We start from the raw sequence: 25568 nt of genomic DNA, 5'->3' as shown, positions 1-25568 counted from the left end.
TCCTCTCACTCCTATCGTTTATTTTTGTTTAAACTTTGCCTTTTCACCATAGGGTCTTCAAGGAAGCTTACATTATCAATGACTAGCAAACTTCTAGCCACGTTGCTCAGGAATTCTAATAATGCTCCCCCCCCCAACCCAAAATCAGTGCAGTTTTGAAATCAGTTGTTAAAATCTGTGCAGTTCAGAAAGGTTCAACCGCCATCTTGAATTAAAATGGTATCCAACTGTATCCAAACGTAGAAGAAAACCTGCTCCTTGATTCTCAGGAACCATCATGCAAAATTTGGTTAAATCATAAGAGATGTGGAAATGCATAGCAAATAAACAAAATACTTTCCAAAATACATAGTAGATAAAAACTATTTTTTCGAACGGAATGAAAATTCAAAACCTACAACTAAAAAATTGCAAGAAATAAACAAATTTAGCAGCAGTGTTTTAACACCCCTTCTTTTGCTTAGTACAAATGCTAAAACTAACCTTAAGTGTTTATCAATTACAGTCTATGAGTCCCTCAGTCCAATACAGAGACATGATTTACACAAAACATTTCATCTTTCAGACTTGTTTTGACTGTCCCACAACCTAAAGCCCTCCAGATGTTTTGGACTATAACCCCCATCAGATCCAGCCATAGTCCAAAACATCTGGATGGCACCAGGTCGGGGAAAGCTGTGCTGTACTAATAATTAACACACTTCCTACAATCTTTTCCTACCTTAGGGGCGAAAAAGGTCCTTCCTGCACCGTTCTTTTCTGTGTTTAAAATTTGCTACAGAGTGCTTACAGACAAAATGTGAGTCACAGCACATTTCCATTCCCCCCCCAAACATAGCATATTATTCAGATTGCTGCTGCATCTGGAACACAAATTAAAAACATACTGATCAACAAATCAAAGGTTCCGTCTGTTCTGTTTTCTTGTTCGCTCTCCATCCCAACGCTTTAGATAGACTGTCTGCCTTTTCATGTATTTTAAAGATGACTATGTCCATCTTTATCACACAGACATTTGACCACTAACTTTTTAATTGCAGTGTTGTATTTGAAATATTGTTTGAATTAGCAGGGCTAATCAGTGCTTTGAACAGACAACCCTTGATGCAACCATGTAGAACCAGTTCCTATCCCCCCAAAAAAGCTTAATCCCGGAAAACAGATGGCATGTTTGAATAAAATGCATTGAGTGCAAGGCCACAATAGGATCACTATCCCATATGCTCCAAAGACCCCTATTTACCAGGGACAGAATCTATGTGCTGCTACCTGTCCCTGGTAAATCCCTGTCCCTATTTTTTCCTTTGAGCAATATTAATGATTTGCTTTCAGCACGAGATACTAGATTTCTCACTTTTCATGGCTCAGCTCCTTCTTCAGAGGCTCTACAGTGGTACTTCGGGTTACATACGCTTCAGGTTATATACGCTTCAGGTTACAGACTCCGCTAACCCAGAAATAGTACCTCGGGTTAAGAACTTTGCTTCAGGATGAGAACAGAAATCGTACTCCGGCGGCGCGGCAGCAGCAGCAGGAGGCCCCATTAGCTAAAGTGGTGCTTCAGGTTAAGAACAGTTTCAGGTTAAGAATGGACCTCCAGAACGAATTAAGTACTTAACCCGAGGTACCACTGTACAGAAGGATGGAGAACTTGGGAGCCCTCTATAATTTGTTTGGATTAAAACCACCATTATCTTTTGCCACTGGCAACGCTGACTAGGACTGATCCAACCACATTTGAAGAGCCAAAGGTTCCCGAGCCGTGCTCTTGAAGACAGCTCTCCAAGGAGGACAGAGGAGGCACCTTATCTGTACATAAGAACATAGGAAGAGCTTGCAGGATCAGGCCAATGGCCCATCTACTCCAGCATCCTGTTCTCACAGTGGTCAACCAGATGCCTTTGGGAAACACACAAGCAAGACCTGAGGACAACAGCACCCTCTGGAGAAACTGCTTTCAAATATGTATTTAATGTGCAAAGCAAAAAATAAGATTACACAGAAGTGAACATTATTTGAGACAGCCTTCTACTGAACCGGGTTTTCTTAAAGTAAAAGCCACTATGGGATGGAGCCAATGTTAGAAATACTCCAAGGACACCCATAGAAATTAATGGACACGGCTAACTTAGGTCCATTAGTTTCAACAGTCAACTGAACAAAACATTGCTTCCTTGGTTTCCAATAACCGAACTACTCCATGCAACATGACGGCACACAGAAAAGCAGATTGCTCATGCACAGGACTTTGTATAGCTGAAATCCTCAGCTAATTCACTTCAAAACCTCACGAACACATTATTTTTATGAGCCTAAGCCTGGGACAATTGATTGAAGATCACATCATATTTCTCTCACTAGCAAAACGAAAACACAACCACAAAGCTTGGTCAAAACAGACTCCAAGTTAGCTGTCATGAAGTCTTTTCTGCTAGCAGACATTTGTATTATAGTTTTGACTTGTGTCCCTGCCAAATGTTCCTGCTTATAAAAACTTTGTCTCATCGGATCCAACTCAGAAGAGCCCAGAAATTTAAATATCACTGCATTTGAACTCAACTGCGAATAATACAATGTCATCCCATTGTTGAGATTAATCAACAATGCAGAAGGAAGGTCTACGTTTTTCAACTCCCTCACATCAAATACACATTTGGGTTAAAAAATTGAATATGAAGAATGTTCTTGTGGCAGTGAGATTCTCACTCGCTTCAGCGAAAACAAGGAAATCACTTTCACAATCTTGGAAAAGCACCTTCTCATTGGCTAGAGATGTAGCCCAAAATAATTGAACACCCACCAATTATTTATAAAATCTTAATATCCCGACTTTCACTTCAGTTGAGGTCCTAGAGTAGCTTACAATTACATTTAAAACATATATATAATCAAAATCACAACTAAAAAAAACTACAAACAGCAGCAGACTAAAATTTCAACTAATATATATATATATATATAGAGAGAGAGAGAGAGAGAGAGAGAGAGAGAGAGAACAGCAAGGAGACCACTTGAGAGTTCCACAAACAGAGGGCAACAGCTGGAAAGGTTATTTTCCTAGTGAACATCTGCCTCACTTTAGAAGGTAGGAGCGTCAAGGGAAGGGCCTCAGAACATTATCTTAGCACACAGGCAGGTTATTGAGAAAGTAAAATAATTATTTGCAAGAGGTACAAAAAAAAAACCCAAATCCATTTTTAACATACAAGGACCCCATTGGCTCAAGCTCCATTATCTCACACGCATTAGCATCAAGCCACTTCACAACAAATATGGATGTTGTTACTGCCTAGGACCATGACACTTCTATCAGAAAACCCCTGACCCTGGGTCACTGAGAAGGTAGTTGGTGAAGGGGCTCCCCCACGAGAGTGCCACAGCTATTCAAGTTTTTTCTTCTTTCTATTTCCTTCCTAATGAGTCTTATCTTTAGATTATAACCCTTGTGCCCATTTCTAATTTTTTGTACAATTAGTAGCATATTTAGAGGCTTCAATTCTGTTTCCCTTAAAGGAATTACAGTATTTTGCAAGCAGGAATGTAACGAGGTGAATTTACAACCTCTTAAATAAATCTTCTTGGCAGATTAAAATTGACACCAAATTAGTTGTGTATTAAGAAATAATCTTCTCCCTCAAAAGTCTAAGCTCCAAAAATTAAAGTACTTGTGAAAGAGAGAAATTTGGCAGACCACACACAGCTATTCATTTTTAATCATTTAAATGTAAGCAGAATTTCTGCGTTCTTCCTACAACTTGAAAGAATAAAACTCATTTCTACAATACTGTTGAGTCTTTCTTTCAGACGGGGCTGAACCAGTGGCAAATGTCCAATTGCCTGGGTAAGTTGATTTTTGACACAAATATCTAGGAATCTGAAATATTTTCCTAGACTTTTTCTATGTTTGTTATTTACCTTTACATTTTTATGTTCCTGCGTTGTCTCAGTTACACAGACAAACTGAAATTTTGGTAAGAGCCTTTAGCCTTTCCTGAGCACGCTGTCATTAAAAGTTCAACATTTATTTCTAAACAGAAAAATAATAATAATAATTTTAAAAATCACCACCAATGTTTTTTAAAGGTACTGTTTTTATACAGTTTAATGCTGAATGCACCCATGAGCAGACAACTGAACCCTGATGCAAGTCCTTAATCTTCCCATCACCTCAAAATTGATATATCTGAAATGGTGAATCCTGCGTTCTTAAAAGATAACTAAAAATGTAATTTAAACTCGGCTGTTTCATTATTCTGTGGTTAGTCTTTCGGTTGTACCTGCCCATTGGACTTGTATGATAGACTTTAAAAAGAAATTGGTCTATACATACACATATATAACTTGAAAGCGATCCAGATCTCCAGCCATCTATTCATCGTCTGAAAAGCAAACAATTTATTTATGCATTGCATTTATATGCAATAATCAGGAGTCTTTCCCTGCCCCAGGAGGGGATGCTAGGGATTGAACCTGAGACCTTCTGCTCTAACCCCTGAGCTACGTCCTTCTCCACAAACTATACCAGGCTGCAAACTGAGCAACCCATTACAAAATGAGCTGCAGTTATAAGAATGCTCAGAAACAGACAATGCAAAGTTGTTGTTTTCCCCAAAGTCACTCTCTGGGGGTGTGGGGGAGCTGTAAAAATCTCATTATAGTTATATTGTTGCAGACAGGCCACAATGCTTTCACACTGACTGCATTCAAGGTTGATGAATGACATCAGTCATAATAAGGAGTAGATTATTAGAGGGTAGAATAAGCCTCCCCCCACAAGGGCATAAATTGACACAAGGAGACATGAGCTTCCTTCTCAAGCCTCTACACAAAACAGAAAGGAATTATTATCTCCACTGGGCTTGCCTGCTCCCACTCATCATAAACCTGGCAGCTTTCTAACATCTTTTGAGAGAGTGTTCTGGGGCATTTATTACATTTATACCTTGCCTTTCCACTCTTGACTCTTTAAACATTTTAATGTTCAAATTAATTAAAAGCGTAAAAAAGTACATCATCACAGAAAATGAAAGCAAAACAGAATACATGCACACAGATAGATGCACTGCAATTCTAACCCCATTTACTTGGAAGTAAGCCCCACTGAATTCAAGAAGACTTCTAAGTTGACATAGTTAGGAGTGTGCTGTAAACACCAACATGTGTTCATATACAAAAACCATCTTAACTTGGCACTGGAAACTATAATACACCAGTAAAACTATGAGGCACAGGGTACCCTCATTGGGCAGGGAATTTTATAATCTGGGCAATCTCACCTTTTCCCATCCGCTGTGCCTCAGCTGGTGGCAGGACACAAAGCAGGCCCAGCTGAGCACATGGGACATGTAGGATCATGTCTATCTGCTAAATGAGCAACGATAACACAGATATCTGATGATATATGGGCTGCAATGCGGAAAAGCCTATACCGTAACAAATCTGCAACACATCACCACAAGACTTTTGATTGTCTTCACCCTAAGGTGCTGTAAGTGTTCTCCTTAAAATTGCAAAGTGTGAACTGGGACGACAACTGCTCATCTTATTTCCCCCCCCCCATTCAATATTTACTTAATTATATGCTTTTTTGAGAACCTTGAAGCCTGCCAACAGGCCGGTTTTCTTTTCAAAACAAAAAAACCCACCATTAATAGACTTGGCTTCATGCCTGGGACAAAGCTGAGCTCCGTGGGTCAACTGATGTTTGTCTTTCTTACACTTGGAAAGATACAAACCATTTGGCTAGTGGAAACTTGCTGCAACGAAACTTTGAAAATCCTTGCTCATAGCTGAGGTACAGCCTTATTCTGATTTGAAGATGGAGGCAGGCTTTAACTCTTGCAACCCCCAAAACTTTGCTTTTACAGTAAGAAATGCATGGTGGGGATTTGTTCTGTCAGAAGCACCGGTCTTCCAGAATAATATGACGAAACTCCCAAGGGCCCACAAGAGCTTGCTTTGAGGCTAAAATGTCACTCAGGGTTCCTTGGAAGAATAGCAAGACACACGGGTTAACACAGGAAGCTATCTTATACTGAGTCATGGCCTTGGTCCATCAGGCTCAGTATTGTCTCGGTTTCAGGCAGGGAATATCTCCAATCCCTACCTGCAGGTGCTTGGAATTGAACCTGGGGCCTTGTGCAATTGAAGCAGATCGTCTGGCACTGAGTGATGGCCCTTTCCCTGATACTTGGGGTTGGGCAGTCTAGAAAAGTAGGTAATTTGCAGCCCTCTGCTCTCTCCTAAAACAATATTTTCCTCTTTGGGCATGGGAAAACAATAAGAAACAGGGCAGAGCAAATCTCCCAGGGGTCAGCAACCTTTTTCAGCCGTGGTGGGCCGGACTATATTTTTTTTTGGGGGGGGGGGATGAACAAATTCCTATGCCCCACAAATAACCCAGAGGTGCATTTTAAATAAAAGCACACATTCTACTCATGTAAAAACACCAGGCAGGCCCCACAAATAACCCAGAGATGCATTTTAAATAAAGGATACATTCTACTCATGTAAAAACATGCCGATTCCTGGACTGTCCACGGGCCGGATTGAGAAGGCGATTGGACAGCATCCGGCCCCCTGGGCCTTAGGTTGCCTACCCCATCATAGGCCCTAAGGGAGCCTTCATCAACCAGGTGCCCTGCAGATGTGTTGGGCTACATCTGTCCCACCCAGCACATCCTGAGGGCAGAGGATGCTCAAATAGTTAGCTGTTGTTAGTTTACACTTGTCTAGGACTAACAGAGCAATCCTAACCATGTCACTTTAAGTTCCTTTTTTAAAAAAGCAACTGACTAATGAAATTAACAACACTGCTACTCATAAGTAAGTTATATTGAATTCAATGGAGCTTACGCCCAGGTAAGCAGGGTTAGGACAGCTACCTAAACCAGTTTAAATTTCAAGTGCAGTGTAAATGGGTCACAGCTGATGACTGGGGAGGGGGATCTGAAAGGGGGTAAGCTGGGAAATTTTGCCTTAAATTTGATGCAAGAGATGGATGGCCGAATTCCTCCTACACCCCAAACTCCCTCCACACAAGAGGAACTAATAAAGGAGGAGTTTATACTATAAAAACCAGACAAAACAACAGCTGGTGTTCCTTGCAACCTACTTCTCTTTAAAAACGAGATTTCAAAATAAAGTTTTGGTTGCTTTTAGGACCAGGCTCTTCATATAATAGCACAAGCTGCACATTTGGCGAAGAAGGAACCACCAGGTACATGAAAAGGAGAGGGATTTCAAAGCAGGACCCAGCCAGTTTGGAGAGCTGGAGGGAAGAAATGTGGAAAGAGTATCGACAAAAGGTCACCCCACAGAGAAAAGCGGGCGGGGGAAACCTCTTAGAAGCACAACCTCCCTGGCTGGTGAGGAAACTCGGATTTTAAAAGACCAACGGCAAAAAAGCTGGTCTCAAGGAGGAGCAGCCACGCCAAGAAAGATTCGTACAGAAGTTGAAACGCAGATATAAAAACTGGGTGGTTCATCCTTGCCGTCGCCCCTCCGCAAAATGTAAACACACGCGATGCATGCTTCAGTTGAGATTCCTGCATCGCAGGGTTGGACTAGACGACCCTCGGGGTCCCCTTCCAATTCTATGGTTCTGGGAGACAATCTGCCGCCCAAGTTGCAGAGCCAGGATCGCCCCCCTCACAAAACTCCCTGGCTTCCCTTGTCCCAGAAGATAATTTGAGGGCGGAGAAGATAATTTGAGGGGCGGGTGGGGGGCTCCACGGAAGCCCGAGTCAACCTAAAGAGCAAAGGTGGGGCGGGGGGCGTCTCAGCGGTACCCACCTCTCTCCTCCGGCCGCTTCTCTCCCTTCTACCACCCGCGCCGCGCCCGCAGCATCTCCCCTGCAGAAAACGACCTTCCGCCGCTCGCGGCCCCTTTGTGTCCCCTCGGCCAATGCCAGCGTGCTCTGCTTCCCTTTCTCCCGAGGCTGCCGCCGATGCTCCTCCCTTGAGGACGTCCACGCTGAAGCGAGCAGCCTCCGGCTCGCAGGCGGTTTTTCCCTTGCAGCCTCCCCAGCCCGCTCCGCCCACCCCGGATTCCTTTCAGGAGCAGACGCGGCGCGCAACGGCTCTCCTGCGCGCTCCTCTTCCCAGGCAGGGGACCGACCTCTCGGCGAGGGCTGCGCCTCTAGGGGACGAGCGGAGCGCGCCGCTCTCGCCCTCGTCTCCTCCTGCTGCCGGGCTCGCTTCCAGCGTGTCTTCATGGGCTTTCTGGACTCCTCTGCTGGCTTGGAGGAGACGGCAGGTGCCCTGGCTTCAGGGCTGCGGAAGCCGAGCAGAAAACAGGAGAAACGGCTCTGGTGGACGCCACCGCCGGCCAGCAAGTGCCGGGGCGAACTTGGGCATTATGGCGCCCTGGGCAAGGGAAAAATTTGGCGCCCCACCAGATATTTATTATTATTTTCACAATCATTCATTTGGGTACAGAGCCCCACTGTTTTGCGGGCCCCCAAAAAATTTAAAGGAAAAAAACACCTGGATTTACATTTCCAAAATATAATATAAAAAACAAATAAAATAAAACCTACATACAGCAATAGTGTTTTGTATTGTGTAGGCTCCTATTTGTTATGTGCAAATGGCTTTAGATACCTATTAGGTCCATAAATTACCATATAGCATATATTCAACACAAAAAACCGACAATTTGTTGTTGGCAAAGGACAGCTGGACATATAAAGGGCCCCATTACCTTCAGTAGCTAAGCATAGCATGGGTAGGCAAACTAAGGCTCCAGGACCGGATCTGGCCCAATCGCCTTCTAAATCCAGCCCGCGGACGGTCCGGGAATCAGCATGTTTTTACATGAGTAGAATGTGTGCTTTTATTTAAAATGTATCTCTGGGTTATTTGTGGGGCATAGGAATTCGTTCATTTATTTTTTTCAAAATATTGTCTAGCCCCCCACAAGGTCTGAGGGACAGTGGACTGGCCCCCTGCTGAAAAAGTTTTCTGACCCCTGGCTTAGGGCCTCATTAAACCAAAATCCGGCTCTGGTACAGTTGCTTTTCTTATGGGTTTACTCAGTAGGTGCGCCCATAAATATAGGCAGTGTTTCCCCCCCCAAAAAAGAATGATTAGTGGTACTCTCATTTTCCTTTGTTGTTTAGTCGTTTAGTCGTGTCCGACTCTTCGTGACCCCATGGACCAGAGCACGCCAGGCACTCCTGTCTTCCACTGCCTCCCGCAGTTTGGCCAAACTCATGTTGGTAGCTACTCATATTGAAATACTGTCTCTCAATGAGGCCAAACTTAGATTCACAAAATGTTTAGGGGTATGCATACCCCCAGAAAAAAAGCACTGAATATAAGTATTGTTATTTTGAACCCCCTTGGCTTGGCGCCCTGTGGGGGGGGGAACAGCCTGCACTGCTCTAAATTCAACACTGGCAAGTGTTTCTGAGCTGCAGCAAATGCTAAGCATTTTTGATAAGGAGCAAGACTTTTGAAGTCCGGTAGGACTTACCTGTCCATGCACACCTTATGTAGATGGTGTATCTGTGCGCTCTGGCTTCAGTCACGGAGTTCCATTGCACCAGAAGTGGTTTAGTCATGCTGGCCACATGAGCTAGAAACATAGCTGTCAACTTACAGATTTGAAAATAAGGGACCAGCAGCCTTGAAAATAAGGGATCAGCAGCCAAAATAAGGGACCTGCAGCCTCACCTGTTCCAGGCACTCAGTCTTCCTGTCCTCCTGCAGTCTGGTCAAACTCATGCTGGTAGCTTCGAGAACACTGTCCAACCAACTTTGTAACCAGAGGTTCAACTGACTAGAATCTGAATCACATGCACCACAAGGCCTATGCAGCCTCAACTTAAGATGGCTCCCCGGCCTGGCTTTGCACTGCAAAGTTTGCAGCAGCACATGCAACAAAATGGTGTCCAGCATTCAAAAAACCCCTCAGCTTGCACTAACTAGCCACACACAAGGCATGCAAGCTCCACCCCCCAGTCGTTCTTAGACTTCTTATAGGGTGAGCAACACAGCCAAGCAACACAGTTGGAGCCTCCCTCCTCCCTGGCCGGCAGGGAGGGAGGGAGAGGAGCTGCTTCCTTTGAAATTTAAGGGACATCATTTAAGGGACATCCATCAATAAGGGACAGCAGCGGGACATGGCGCTGGAATAAGGGACTGTCCCTTCATATAAGGGACACTTGACAGCTATGGCTAGAAATCTGTCTGTGGACAAACGCTGTCTCCCTCGGCCTGAAGTGAGAGTGCCACAACCCTATAGTCGCCTTTGGACTTAACCGTCCAGGGGTCCTTTACCTTCACGTGCTGTATATACAGACCTGTATCTAGGTGATCTTGTGCCCCTGGCAGAACCGTCCAGATTGGGCCCCCTAATCACGGACAAATTAGCTCTTCTTTCCGCCTCTCCTCCAACCCCCCCCCACCTCCACCCATTCAATTCACCCTCTACTTAAAACCATTTCTTATGAGGCAATAATCAATATTTATATTTATGGACATATTTTGAAGCCAATTTTGCCCGCCCCATCGCCTGTGCCCCTGGTGGGGGCCCACCTCAGCACCCCCTAGCTACGGCCCTGTGTATATACAGTATTCAGCCGCGTTCACACCATACATTAAAAGCACTAGGATACCACCTTAAACAGCCATGGCTTCCCCGAAGGAATTCTGGGAGTCGGAGTTTGTTAAGGGTGTGGAGAGTTAGGAAGCTTGCCATATTCCCCTCCCAGGGCTGCAATTCTCTGAGTTCTCTGTGAAGAGGGATTGATCGATAAACTGCTCTGAGAATTGTCAGTCTATGAGGAAAATAGGGGGTCTCCAAATAACTCCCAGCAGCCTGAACAAACTACAAGTTCTCTGTGGGGAAAGCCATGACTGCTTAAAAGTGGCATCACAGTGCTTTAAATGTGCAAATGTGATCTCAGAGTAGAGCTGTTGAAATTTGGGGCCATTAATTTCATTTGGTCTATTCTGAGTAATGCTTAGTTGGGTAGAACCCGCATACTTCAAACCAACGTCAAGCTTCTCCCTCACTTCTTTCATCTAAATGGTTAAGAAGTGCTTCCTTCGTTCCACATTATAAAGGCTGAATCACTGCTATCTATCCCCATCTCCCCCGCTCCCCATTTCTGAGAGTCGCAAATATAGCATGACCAAGTGTGACTAATGTGTCTGACAGAAAACAGACTCAGATGCAGAGTCAATGTTTTTTTTAAAAAATAAAAATATTTGGCTGAGGGCAGATGAAGGTTGGTGGGGCATTTGCCCTAATGGACCGGCCTCTGCCAAGTTTCAAAGGGTATGCAAAACCAACCAGATTCTTTCCCCCCTGCAGTTATTATGTGCAGAAAACTCATTTACAGCATAGCAATGTTATTATATGCGTAACATTTTTTCCTGCAAACACCCGTTACTAAAGGGGCACAAATTTTAACGTAAGCATGAGTGTTCTGTTCACATAGCTGTGTTTTTGCATTATTTTATATGAAGAACAGAAAGCTATCCAAGTGAAACACTTGGGACCTCCACTGGCACGCAGTAAGCTAACAGTTACACAGCACATGAAAAGTAAATGGATGGGTTTATGCAAACACTGCACCAAAGACTATCACAATGGGCCATCCAGCCAGTTGAGAAATTGACACGGTTGAGAAAATCCAGAATTCTTGAGATTAAAGTGTCTATCAAGAGGCTGCTTGGTTGGACAATGGACATAATAAATGTTGTTGGAGTATATTTTGTGAACCTGGAAACATTGCAGCAGTGAGCACTTTACAGCCTCTATTTGCTCTTGGGTACCCAATAATCCATTGGAAAAGTAGTTCCTATGTGTTTCCCGAACAACTGGCATTGCTTCTCAGCCAATTGACTAAGATCAAGTGTCAGTATCTATTATTATCAGTGCAATATCTGGTATGTCTGCTACTTGTGGAGTGTTCATATTAAATATATTTTTGGAACTGGGAGATAGAATAGGAACTTGTTCCATTTGCTCCCTGCATCAACTGGGTATTGCAGTATTCCAGGAATAGTGCACCACAATATTTCTGGTTCAAAATTAGACAAAACTAGTTATGCAGGAAAAGAGGCGGCATTGGGAGCAGACCATCAGGCACCCGAGGAAACTTTATTCTGCTTGCCTGGCAAGGAGGAATGGCAGTAGGGATGAAGAACTTAGGATTCAACTACCACTTTGGGGGCTTCTGGTGCCTGAGGCAGCTGCTTCAGTTCACCTAATGGTTGAGTCAGCTCTGGCTGTATGTCACTCATAGCAGCCTGGCCACACACATAAGCTCAGACATTTGCTGGTCTTCTACTGCTGTGCACACTCCAAGTCCATGGTCATCCGTAGGAGATGCATCAAGCAACCTGTGTGCCTGTTCAAGACAACAGTGCCTAATCTGCTTGGGAGGTAGACAGGTCTCTGCGGTGCTTTTGACCTGCTCAGCCACAAATCCCTGGTGAATCCTAGACCTCCACTGCAGGAAGAAACTGTCTAATGGTTTAACAGTGGAACAGATTGCCTCAGGAGTTAATGGGCTCACCTTCACTGGAGGTATTTAAGCAGAGAATGGATAGCCATTTGTCAGGGATGCTGTAGTTGCAAGATTCCTGCATTTGCCGTGCTCTCTAGTGTCAGAAAGCCACCCCTGATCTCACATTTGAGACATTGCAGCTGAAACGATATAATGTAATTTATCAGTTTATTATATATTTAACGAAATGAACAAGTACTGTTCTCTTGGCTTTAAAACCAGTTAAAGGTATAATATGTACCCAGCCTTACCACAAGGCACATTCACCCACATACACACCCAAGAATCCTGAGAATTGTAGCTCTGTGGTGAGTAGACTAGTTTCTAGGATTCTTTACAGGGGTGCATGTGGGGTTTAAATGTATGGTGTGAATGCAGATGTTTTCAGTGAAATGGGTGGCAGGTCTATAAAATAAGTTTTCGGAAACTTTGTCAAACCCTTCAATCTGCACTGCTTTCCCATTTAAAACTCCTGCCTCAAACATGGCAAATAGACACACGCTTGACATTCCTCACCCCCAGCCTGCTCAAAGCAAAAGAGGAAACTTTTGTATTTTAAAAATACTTAAAGCGACAACATTTTGTTTCACTGTTAATTATGATGCTGCTTTACATATGTACCTTTATTGCATTTTTTTTATTTTAACCTGTAATGTTGTATGTGATGTTTTAAGCCATGTGGTAAACCATTTAACGGTTCCACCCCAGAAATGTAAAGCAGAATACAAAAATGTGAAAGACATGCATTTATAAATAATTTAAAGAAAATGAAACTGGGTTCCGTCTAAAACACTCAAAACACACATAATTTGACCTAGGCTAAAATCCACAATGAGTTTCCTTCTTGATTTCTATGGAGCTTTCTCCTTGGGTCCCCAGATGTTGTTGGACTACAACTCCCATCATCCCTAGCTAGTAGGATCAGCGGTCAGGGATGCGGGAGTTGTAGTCCAACAATGTTCAGTAGCTGGGACAGCTCAAGTCGGTAAAACACGAGCCTCTTAATCTCTGAACAAAAATAAATAAATCCTGAATCTTTCAGAACTGGACGATGAACCTCATGGTCCCTTCCAACTCTACAATTCTAACATCTAGGGGCCCAAGGTTAAGAAAGGCTGTTTAACTCTAAGAAATATCCGTGGCACCTCTAAGTTCCTATCTCTATGGGAGTGACGCAACGTCGCCCGGGCGCAGGATTTTGAACGAGCGTCGAGCGTGCTGACGTCCATTTGAGCGCGTCGGGAACGGGGCGACTGGAGCGCATGCGCAAATCCCCGGCGGTCTCGCGCGGGGTGCGTGTCGCGTTAAGGCCTTCGCTCTTCCGGCGCGTCGTGCGGGCATCTCCTCAGTCGAGGCCGGTTCGGTCGAAGGAGGTCTCCTGTGGCGGCGTCGGTTGGGGTTCGGAAGGGCTAGAAGAAGAAGCCTCGAGCGGGTGACAGGCGGGCGGGATGTCGGGGCCTACGGGAGGTTCGGCGGGCTCGGCCCGAAAGCGGCTGCTGAAGGAGGAGGACATGACCAAAGTGGAGTTCGAGACCAGCGAGGAGGTGGACGTCACCCCCACCTTCGACACCATGGGCCTCCGCGAGGACCTCCTGCGCGGCATCTACGCCTACGGTGCGCGCGCGGAGCCGGCGGGGGGGGGGAGGGCTGGCCGTGCGGCCCTCACCGCGGAAGTAGGGCGGGCGGGCGGGAGGGAAGGGAAGCAGCTCCCTGCCCACCCGGGACGGTTTCGGCCGTTATTCTTACTTGCGTTCGGTGCTTTTTATGTATCCTCCTCTGCCCAGGTAGGCGCGGGTGTGAGATTTAAATAACGGCGTTAAGATTCGAAAACAATTCAAAGGAATGCTATATAAGATTTATTATTTTTTAATAATAATAATAATAATAATAATAATTTATTATTTATACCACGCCCATCTAGCCACTCTGGGCGGCTCCCAATCGAATGTTAAAAACAGTACAGCGTTAAATATTAAAAACTTCCCTAAACAGGACTGCCTTCAGATGTCTTTTAAAGATAGGATAGCTGCTTATTTCCTTCATATCTGAAGGGAGGGCGTTCCACAAGGTGGGCACCACTACCGAGAAGGCCCTCTGCCTGGTTCCCTGTAACCTCACTTCTCGCAATGAGGGAACCGCCAGAAGGCCCTCGGAGCTGGATCTCAGTGTCCAGGCTGAACAATGGGGGTGGAGACGCTCCTTCAGGTATACAGGACCGAGGCCGTTTAAATGTAGTCCCATTGTAATTCGTCCCCACGTGTGTTTTCATTGGGTTATTTGTTTTACTTCCATGAAATTTATACGCCACTTGATTGTAAAAACAAAGTGAATTCCTTGAAGCAGCGAAGTCTCCTGCTTAATATCAATTGGCAGGGAGTTCCAAGATGTAAGCGCTGCCACACTAAATGTTCAAGTTCATACAAATGCGGAATGGGTATTATGTTGCACCTGTAGCAGTGCCTACATATACTTTTAGTATGTATTGTATTGCTACTGCATTCCAAAACATCAGCTACATCAGTTTTAACGGGCGCACTGGTTTTTGTGTGTTTTAGGGGGGAGGGCCTCTACTTTGTGTTGGTGTATCAAAGTCTACAAGACACAATACAAAAGGGAAAGGGGAGGTGGATTGTGATGAGAATTGCTGTTGGAAAGTGTGCCCAAGATAGGATTTGTTCTGAAATAAATCTGACTTCAAGCATATAAAGCAGTGGTGCTGCTGGACTTGAGCTATGATCTACCCCAACCACAATGGGGTGATGGGACTTCTAGTCTAACAACACCTGGAAGGTACCATGTTAGCTACCCTGGATTTGAAGTTTCTTCCTCTTTTCTCCCATAAATGCAAAAGGTTGTATCAGATGTAAACCATACTCAAGAGTAAACCAGTTGAAATCAGTGGACTTAAGTTAGTCATTATTTAAGTCTGCTGACTTCAGTGGGTGTACTCTGAATATGATAGTTTGATACAACCCTTTGTTATTTAAGGAGACATCAAATCAAACTTCCCCTTCTTGGTCATTTGTAGCTGCCTCCCTCATTGAATTTTTACTTTGTGAATTTAGAGATGTGTGAAGTTTGCACGTTGTCATTGGCCACTTTCATTAGCAAATAATAAATGTTGGCACCTGACTGTGACTTTTCCCTTCCTCTCTCTCCCCAGTCTCCTCCCTAGCTCCTATTACTGTTTAAAATTGAGTGCCAACAGCTATAGATTTCAGTGCTTTGGTTTCTAAATGTTGGTTTTATTACAGTACTGCTCTGGGCAATGTTTTTAGAGTACATGATGTAATTGGAAGGGAAATCTAACCTTTATAAATGAATTTTGTAGGTTTTGAGAAGCCTTCAGCTATCCAGCAGAGAGCTATCAAACAGATCATTAAAGGAAGAGATGTGATTGCACAGTAAGTGAAATTGCACACACACACACAGGACTTTGGGATATTGTCAGACTAAGAATGCAAATAGTTAATTGAATAATAAGAGTTGGAAGGGACTCCAAGGGTGATCTAGTCCACAACACCCCGCAATGCAAGAATCACAGGTAAAGCATCCATGACAGAAGGTAATTCAATCTCCACTTAGAAACTTGCAATAAAAAAATGGGTTCCTAATTATTTATTTTAAAAGTAATAGCAATCCAGTTAAAACTCCCCACTCTAAAGGGGGTCAAGGTCTGCCTCACAGGATTGCAGTCTGTGCGTGTTGGTCCTCCACCTCATCCACACAAGCCCAGCCCCAACAGGCCCCCCCAACTCACCAGCTTCATGCTTTACTCAGCTCTTTCCATGTTCTTAAATTGTAAGGAACAATGCTTTTGAATGCACAGGACTAGAGTAAGTTCAAGAGGGCAGTTTATGGCATGTTTACTCAAAACTAAATTTCATTGGGACTCGCTCACTAGTAAGCATGTGTAGAACTGCTGTCTCCATGAACCATTTAAAAAGAGATACCTTTACTTGGTGTCTTTTACTCTCTGACACAATCCCATCCAGCTATAATTCTTACCTGTAGGTATAGTTTTCATAGATTAAGGTTACCAGACGTCCCCGTTTCCTGGGGACAGTCCCTGGATTTACAAATCAGTCCCCATACAAAATCCATTGAAGCTGAAGTGTCCCCGGATTCATTGAAAAAAATCTGGTAACCTTGTCATAGATGGCATTCATAGGTAGCTGTAGGTGACCTCCCACATTGATCTCATTGTGACCATATACCTATAACTGTCTAAAATTAGAATCTAGGTGTTCAGGGGAATTCTCACTTATTTTGCATGTAAGTTCTAGTATTAGCTTTATCTATTGTAAACCACTTTTATCTTAGGTTAAATAAGCTGTAATGCCAGTAGACAAAGTTTGTTCCATTTAGAATTGATTAGCACAGTACATATATTAGTCTTAAATTTTATTTGGAGGTTGGTCTCAGGTAGATTTGCATATCTGGTTTCATTAATGGATAATCTGTCAAAACTATTTTGATAGTACTCAACAAGGTTAATATTGTATATGGTGATATTTATTGCTTATGTTTTCAGACACAGCTATTAAAAATACTATTTTTTCTAGATCACAGTCTGGAACAGGCAAAACAGCAACGTTTTCCATCTCCGTTCTACAGTGTCTGGACATCCAGGTACCTTTGGAACACAAATACTCAACACTTACTTTTGAAGATGCAAATAGTGTTCTGACTAGTTATAGTATATATTCTCATTGTCTTAACATTGACCAAGGACAACGTTCCAGATTAATTCCATTTTTTGAACATGGGATTTCATCTCAAATACTCTATACATGCTTTGTCTCATTAAGGGAGATCATAAGTTGATATGTGAACACTTCAAATTTCAAATAACTTTTTAGAAGGAATGAAGGCTGCAACACTTAAACTGTTTTGTTTCAATCAGGTTCGTGAGACGCAAGCATTGATATTGGCACCTACCAGAGAATTGGCAGTACAGATTCAGAAGGTAAGCAAATCGTATACAAGATTGTAACTTATGAAAATGGAATGCTGCAGCATCTCTAGGCCCTGTGACAAACTCTGTTCTCCTTCCACTACAAGCAGCTCAGTTAACTTAGGTGGGTGCAGCATTATATTGAAGCCTCGGTGCCCTGTGGATGCTTTTAGAGTGGCTGCAAATGTTTCTGCAACTGCCTAAACAGAATGGTGCTGCATACAAGCGCCCTTAGAGTTAACACTTAGCACAATCACAGTGGTCTCTCCTGATTTAAATTCTGAAAGCCCATAATTTGCCTACAGTAGCATTTTGTAATTAGCAGCAAGTCTCAGGCGTGGTTTGAGAACACAGGATTGCAGCAACCTTCCAAATGCTAAGCAAGTTTGAATTGGGTCAGTGCTTGGATGGAAGACTGCCAGGGAGCCCTTTGCGTGCCGCCTGGAGTTGTATGATAGAAGAAAAGTAGAATAGCAGGGTGATATATATATGGTTTAAGAACGGCTTTGGTTTAAGAACGGACTTCTGGAACGGATTAAGTTCGTAAACCGAGGTACCAATGTACTTGTTAATTATCGGCAAGGCACCAAATAATTATTTGGTGAGTAGGCAGGAAAAATATATATATAGAATGCATTGCACCATTTAGCACTTTTGAATCTTTCGAACAGCTGTAGAAATGGCTGCAGCAACAAGACAAAAGAAGTCAAACACTCCTGACTTAGAAAATGAAATACAGTCATACCTCATGTTACGTTTGCTTCATGTTACGTTTTTTTCAAGTTGCGACCCGGAAGTACCGGAAAGGGTTACTTCCGGGTTTTGCCGCATGCGCAGGTGTGCAAAATGACGTCCTGCGGGTTGCGTTCCTTTTATGTTGCGAACGGGCCTCCGGAATGGATCCTGTTTGCAGCCAGAAGTACCACTGTAGTCTTTACATATAGGAGAATGCGCTTCTTCAGTCTCTGACACATGCATTCACAGGAGATGTCATGGCTCTTGCCAGGGTCCCCGGTTCAGTTACTGTTTGGGTTGTGTAGTACCCTTGAATATAAGCTGTTTGTGTGCTTGCTCTTGCAGGGGCTTCTTGCTCTTGGTGACTACATGAATGTCCAGTGTCATGCTTGTATTGGTGGGACCAATGTTGGTGAAGACATCAGGAAGCTGGATTACGGACAGCATGTTGTTGCTGGCACACCGGGGCGTGTATTTGGTGAGAAGATTAATTTTATCAAGGAAAACCAAAGAATTTGCCTTAATGTTTTGAGTAAATGCTTGTAAGCTTTATGCTCAAGATACTTTTCAGTCTTCAGTCTGTGCTCCAGGTGTGGAACTACAGCTGTGGTTCTCTTACCCCCGTCGTCCTCATTCCTCCCTTATTCTGCACTTTGTCTTAGTTTTAAACAATCAATGAAAGCACCATATAAACAGAAATACAATGTGGGAACTACATGAAATTAGGTTGAGTAGTGCTGTTGCTTTGTAACTTTTGTATAATCAGATTTTTGATTTTTGTGTGCTTGGGAAGTATACCACTGCTGTCATAATTCCAATTGAGATCAGACTCCCTTTGCTCCTCTGAGCCATCAGTTTGCAGAATAAGAAGTGACTCAGCATCTCTGCTAGATCCCTGTTTCTTGATGCAAATCTGAAATCTTTCAGATATGATCCGTCGCAGAAGTCTAAGAACTCGTGCCATCAAAATGTTGGTTTTGGATGAAGCTGATGAGATGCTCAATAAAGGTAAAGAATTATTTTAACCCCAATGTCCTAAACTTTTGTTGTGGATGCAAGTCATGGTTTTTTTTCTATAAAAATCCAAAACAAGTTTGCCTAAAGTGTCGGAGAAATGTGTATTTTTCTGTCATACAAATGCTTGGAAACTCCTTCCAAGTGGCATCAGGATGGTTACTGAGGGCTAACTTGCCAGAAATCATGGGCTATTTTTCATTGAGAAATCTGTAAGTGCTTTCTAGGGTCACTACCACATAATGATAAAAAATACCATTACAGTGGTACCTCTAGATACGAACGGGATCCGTTCCGGAGCCCCGTTCACATGTAGAGGTAAACGTAACTAGCGATGGCACATCTGCGCACGCATGCATCGCTTTTCGCCACTTCTGCGCATGCGTGTGACGTCATTTTGAGCATCTGGGCATGCGCAAGCGGCAAAACCCGGAAGTAACGTGCTCCGTTACTTCCGGGTTGCTGCAGAGCGCAACTGGAACACGCTTAACTCAAAGCGTCTTCAACCCGAGGTATGACTGTATACAGTGGTACCTCGGTTTAAGAACAGCCCTGTTTATGAACTATTTGGTAGTGGAAGTAGTGTTCCAGTTAGCGAATTTTACCTCGGTCTACGAACAGAAACGAAACAGTGGAGGGCACCAGTGGCGGGAGGACTCATTAGGGAAAGTGCGCCTTGGTTTAAGAACGGCTTTGGTTTAAGAACGGACTTCTGGAACGGATTAAGTTCGTAAACCGAGGTACCAATGTACTTGTTAATTATCGGCAAGGCACCAAATAATTATTTGGTGAGTAGGCAGGAAAAATCTATGGCTAAGTGTCATCTGCAGCTGTAGCCCCCCCCCCCCCCACTGAAGCTTTATGCCATAACATTAAAACAAGTGTGAGTGCACCTTACCTTTTTAGATTGGAGGGGTAAAGTGATGAAAGGTGAGTTTGAGCTCTGTGTCGGGTAAAAGATTTCTGCATCGCAGGGGGTTGGACTAGATGATCCTCGTGGTCTTTTTCCAACTCTTCAGTTCTACGATTGCCAGTTCTTCATTCGTTAACAGCTTGCAGAACTGCTAGCTTGTATTTTGTTTGATTGCAAGTCACTTTGGGTTGTCCCGGGCAATATAAAATGACTAAATGCTCCTGCCAACCTAGCAGTTCAAAAGCATGCCAGTGCAAGTAGATAAATAGGTACCGCTGTGGCAGGAAAATAAAACAGCATTTCCATGCGCTATGGCTTCTGTCACGGTGTTCCATTGTGCCAGAAACGGTTTAGTCATGCTGGCCACATGACCCACACGTCCTGTGGACAAATGCCGGCTCCCTCGGCCTGAAAGCGAGATGAGCGCTGCAACCCCATAGTCACCTTTGACTGGGTTTAATCGTCCAGGGGTCCTTTACCTTTTTACCTTTACCTATGTCAAATAAACCTCACCAGTTCAGCAGACAGACAGCAATACTCCTACCCAAGCAGTTTCTGGGGTACTCTGGACTTAAGTTGCCTGGGGCTTTGTAAAGGAATAGAGAGACCTTAAGCCTTGTTTGGTAGTAAATGGGCAGCCAATCCATTCTGCACCAGCTGGAGCTTCCAGGCCAAGCCCAATAGAGTGCATTGTAATCCACCCTAGAGGTTACCAACACATGGACTATAGTGATCGGGCATGGAGGAAAAAAAAATGGAGTGGCTTTGGTTGTAATAAATGTTCACCAAGGTACAATAAGGTTCTCAAATGTACCCTCTCTTGTTTGGTTCGTCTAGGTTTTAAAGAGCAAATTTATGATGTGTACAGATACCTCCCTCCAGCAACACAGGTGGTTCTGATCAGTGCCACCCTGCCACATGAGATATTGGAGATGACCAACAAATTCATGACTGACCCCATCCGCATTCTGGTCAAGCGGTGAGTGAGTGAGTTTACGAGTTTAGCTCACGTTGGTGCTTCCTCTTATATTAGTAGTTCTGAATCTGATGACAGTGACAGTGTTAAATATCTGAATGCGTTTGATTGTTTCCTTCCTGATCCTTGTCCTGCTGTCTAAATTCTTCTGGAGGGTATGAAAACTGGGATTTTGGCCCCACTGGGTTTTCTTGAGGCAGATACAAAAGTGTTTTGTAAACATTGTACTTAGCATTGGTATAGCACTTTGCCTGCGTATTCAAAAAACACACTGTAAATTGTTATTCCTATATTACAAATGGGAAGGTGCAAGCAGAGGCTGAGAGGTTATTGGCTATCCTAAGGCCACTTAATAGGTTTGTGGCTCAGGTGGGGACTTTCCAGCTCTTATCCTCCACATTGTGTCACTTCTCTTTGCCTTGTTAATTGCAGAATCAACTATTGAGTTTTAAAATTGGACAGATTTGCACTATATTACCATCTGGCAATTTACCTACAGACATTCCTGTAGACTTGAATGGACAGTTCTAGAGAATAACACTGCAGTAATAAATGTTCAGTTTTATAAATGTAATGTCTTAACAATTTAAAGTCAATCAGCTCAAAATTTCTCCCCTCTCCTGCCTCTATCCAGTGATGAGTTGACGCTAGAAGGGATCAAACAGTTCTTTGTGGCGGTGGAGAGGGAAGAATGGAAGTTTGATACATTGTGTGACCTGTATGACACACTCACCATCACACAGGCTGTCATCTTCTGTAACACCAAGAGAAAGGTACATCAGCAACAAACAATGCCTGATTTAGTCAAGTCATGATTCATGTTGGCGCTGACAGTTGGGCAGAACTAAAACTAGCTTTTTTTGGAGGATTACTCCTGCCAGATTTAAAAATTAACTGACTGTTCCCTGGCCCAGGTTGACTGGCTGACTGAGAAGATGAGAGAAGCAAACTTCACTGTTTCATCCATGCATGGTGACATGCCCCAGAAGGAAAGGGAGTCCATCATGAAAGAATTCAGATCTGGGGCAAGGTATGGCAGCAATTTTTGAATATAGCAGGGATGGGGAAACATTTTTGGAAAGAGAGCCACGTTATCCTACTGGAAAGGTGTTAGGGTTCCCCCCGCCCAACAGTGGGCAGAGCAGGACCCAGAATTATGCAGAATAAGATCCCGAGCTATTTCCCATGGGAACAGAAGCATGTGTGTGTGTGTGTGTGTGTGTGTGTGTGTGTGTGTGCGTGTGCATGCACGCGCGCGCGCACACACACACACACACATATATATATATATATATATATATATATATATTAATTAACTCCATTTATGTTTCACCTTTCCCCAGAGACTTTTACCAAGATTGTGTGTGTGTTTTAAGTTTAAGTACCCTTTGTCTCTCCTCGCTTTGCAAAAGGCAAAAAGAACAGGGTTATCCTAGCAGAAGAACGCAGGTAGAATGAATGCACAGCGGAACAAGTCTTGTGAAGTAGCTACATAGAACTTTGAAATGAAATTTCATCCTGAAAATTGCATGCATGCCATTGTAAAATCACAGACAACTCTTTGCATATTTGCAGAAAACACAAGTCTGTGGAGACGTTTTCCTTTCTACTTGGATCTTTTGCAGTAATTTTTGCAAAGGAACAAGTGTAATTTATGAGGGTCTCTGCAATTCAGTAACTGCTTTTTTCTTTTTCTTTCTACAGCCGAGTTCTTATTTCTACAGATGTTTGGGCCAGAGGTTTGGATGTTCCTCAGGTGTCCCTGATTATTAACTATGACTTGCCAAACAACAGAGAATTGTATATACACAGGTAAGTGTGCACATATATTAAACTCTTATTTTGCAATGGGAAGCTTTGAAAAAGGTTTTGGGGAGCAGCTTTCCCTTCCCAGCTGTCTAAAATGGGGGGGCAAGTGAAAAGGGAGATACTTGGATGTTTTGGGGGGACACTTAAGATTTCTTCCAGAAAAAATGATGGAAGATTTCAGAATATGGTGTTTAACAAAGAAAATGCTCCTGCTTTTTTAAGTCCTTCACAAAACTTATATTTAACATGAAAGATGTGTCTTTTAAAAAACTTGTAAGATGAATTGTTTTCTAGAATATATGGCACATGTCTATCATTAGTAGTTTTTTGGTTGGTTGAAGTTGTTTTTGGTTGCCCTGAGCAAGATAAATGTAAACTAATGTAATAAATAATCAATCAATCAATCAGTAGTTGGTTATGCCGCCTTTAATAAACGGTATGGGAAATTCTGATTTGTGTGATAGATGGCTTATTTAATTTCACTGATTCTGAGTCCCGCTCTTGCCCCACCAGGATTGGTAGATCAGGCCGCTACGGCCGGAAAGGTGTCGCCATCAACTTTGTAAAGAACGACGACATCCGTATTCTGCGAGACATTGAGCAGTACTATTCCACTCAGATTGATGAAATGCCCATGAATGGTGAGTATCTCATTCTTTCCCTAACCTGGTCCTACTCGGGCAGATAGCCATCATCTTCTTTGGATTGACTGGTTACATTGCATGTATGAAATAAATAGCTGTTCACTAATCAAATAGAAGCTTTGTGATTTCAAGATTCCTGAAGGGAAGGAAGATAGGCCTTCTATCACACACAGCATGCCAGCACAGTGATGAACAGGCTCCATAATTGTATTTCTGCTGTACAGTACAGACAGTTTAAATTGGACCTGTTGTCCCAGCTGGAATCCTGTTGATAGATGAGAGATGATGCTATGGAATTATGCACAAATATTAATGCTAAGCAAGCCTGTGCAAATGTTACTCCTGCCATACAGTATAGCAAGGAAATAAAAACAGAACCCTGAGAGTTCAGATAAGCTGCTCTCCTAAACTTCCATCAGCTCTGTTCATATGCATTCCCTATCAAAGTTAGTTGCATTTTCTTAGCCGTATACTTCATAATGGAATATGTGGTGGATATTAGGAATCCAGGGCTCTGTGCTCCTCCATGTTGGACACTATCCACTGTGCCAGACTGTCTCCCCAGCCTTCTGTGTATTGCAATTGCGTCTAACCAGGTGGTCCCTAACCATAATTTGTTCATGCGCATAAAGTTGTAAGCCATATGTCAAATGGATAAATGTTTGGCTTGACCCTCAAGCAGGCTGCACAAGTATTGTGATAAATACTGCTTGCGCTCAGCTCATTATCATGCCTTCATTATGTTATCTCTTTCTTTAATCTAGTTGCTGACCTTATTTGAAGGAACAGGATGGACTGAAGACTTTTAGCTGTGATTTGTTACAGCACCGGCTGCTGTTCACGGCTTATCTTAAGACCATATTGTTGTAACTCTAAAATAATTCTGTGTACATCTGATTCAATTAGGCCTGTACTTCTGAATATGGTTCTGAAAGATCAGAGTTGGTGAAAAGCATATTGGAAGCAGCTACAAGTTTGTGGTGATATTTTTTTAAAAAAACATTGTCATTGTGGGAATATCCTAAATGTAGAAAACTGTCTTTTTAATTTTCTTGATGGAAGCTGTAAAAGTAGCATCTCTGTAAATAAGGTGTTCATTGTCATCCTGCCTGCTACTATCTTTTTTTCTGATTAAAACAATGAAGTTTTCATATAAATTCCTTGTCAGCTGAATGGCAACTGGTGCTTTAGAACAAGTTGTTCTGGTGTTATGCCTCTCAAACAAGGTCAAATGATTTTTAATTAGCAAGTGAAGAGGTCAGTTTAAATGAAGTTTCTGATGATGCTATTTTATATATTTTCTAATTAAAGGTGCAGTGCAAGGGAATGCACTGTAGACATTTTCATGCTTTTTTCACTGTTCTAAAATCTTATTTATGTATTTATAGCAGGGAAGTGGTAACTTACAATTTGTGTGTATTGCAAGTACTGATAAAGGATTTTACCACGCCATATTTTACGTCAGATGCAGAGGTATGTTAAGATTCACTGCTTTACTAGAGCAATACAGATGACCGTATAGTATTGCCACACACCGTATTTTTCGCTCTATAAGACGCACCTAGTTTTTGGAGGAGGAAAAAAATATAAAAATATTCTGAATCCCAGAAGCCAGAACAGCAAGAGGGATCACTGCGCAGCGAAAGCAGTGATCCCTCTTGCTGTTCTGGCTTCTGGGATAGCTGCGCAGCCTGCATTCGCTCCATAAGACGCACACACATTTCCCCTTACTTTTTAGGAGGGAAAAGGTGAGTCTTATAGAGCAAAAAATACGGTAGTTATGTACACTCTGAGTTAGTTGATACATTACAGTCTCTTTAAGCTATCTGGCTAGGCAGCATTTGCATGTGGACTTTCATTCTGTAGTGCTTTTTAAATGGTTGGATGCTGTTTCTAGCCTTTCGCGACCAATCTGAGCATCATTGTTAAAGTGGTCTTCATTTGAAGTGTGGACCACAATAATGGCTGAGCTCCTCTCCAAGGTGAATTAATTGAA

The 25568-nt window shown here is 43.0% G+C and overlaps 2 protein-coding genes across 3 annotated transcripts in view; one reads left to right on the top strand and one right to left on the bottom strand.

The window, feature by feature from the left end:
- Positions 1-8117, bottom strand: part of NINL (ninein like) — a 52884-nt gene extending 44767 nt beyond the window's left edge. For both annotated transcript variants that reach the window (XR_014545801.1, XM_083604908.1), the window contains exon 1: positions 7795-8117. The gene's annotated coding sequence lies outside the window, so the exon portion shown is untranslated. The remainder of the gene's footprint in view (positions 1-7794) is intronic.
- Positions 8118-13752: 5635 nt separating this feature from the next.
- EIF4A3 (eukaryotic translation initiation factor 4A3) lies at positions 13753-24729 on the top strand. The gene is made up of 12 exons (XM_083605420.1): positions 13753-14138; positions 15856-15928; positions 17090-17156; positions 17431-17493; positions 18562-18694; positions 19144-19224; positions 20981-21122; positions 21754-21892; positions 22034-22149; positions 22824-22931; positions 23442-23569; positions 24337-24729. The coding sequence occupies exons 1-12, from the start codon at positions 13973-13975 to the stop codon at positions 24351-24353; spliced, it is 1233 nt and encodes a 410-aa protein (XP_083461546.1). The 5' UTR covers positions 13753-13972; the 3' UTR covers positions 24354-24729.
- The last annotated feature ends 839 nt before the right edge of the window (positions 24730-25568 follow it).

Source organism: Podarcis filfolensis (genome assembly GCF_964270895.1).
Source record: "Podarcis filfolensis genome assembly, chromosome: 3".
Taxonomy (NCBI): domain Eukaryota; kingdom Metazoa; phylum Chordata; class Lepidosauria; order Squamata; family Lacertidae; genus Podarcis; species Podarcis filfolensis.
Note: the sequence above shows the minus strand (reverse complement) of the source record. Positions and strands in the feature narration are given on the sequence as shown.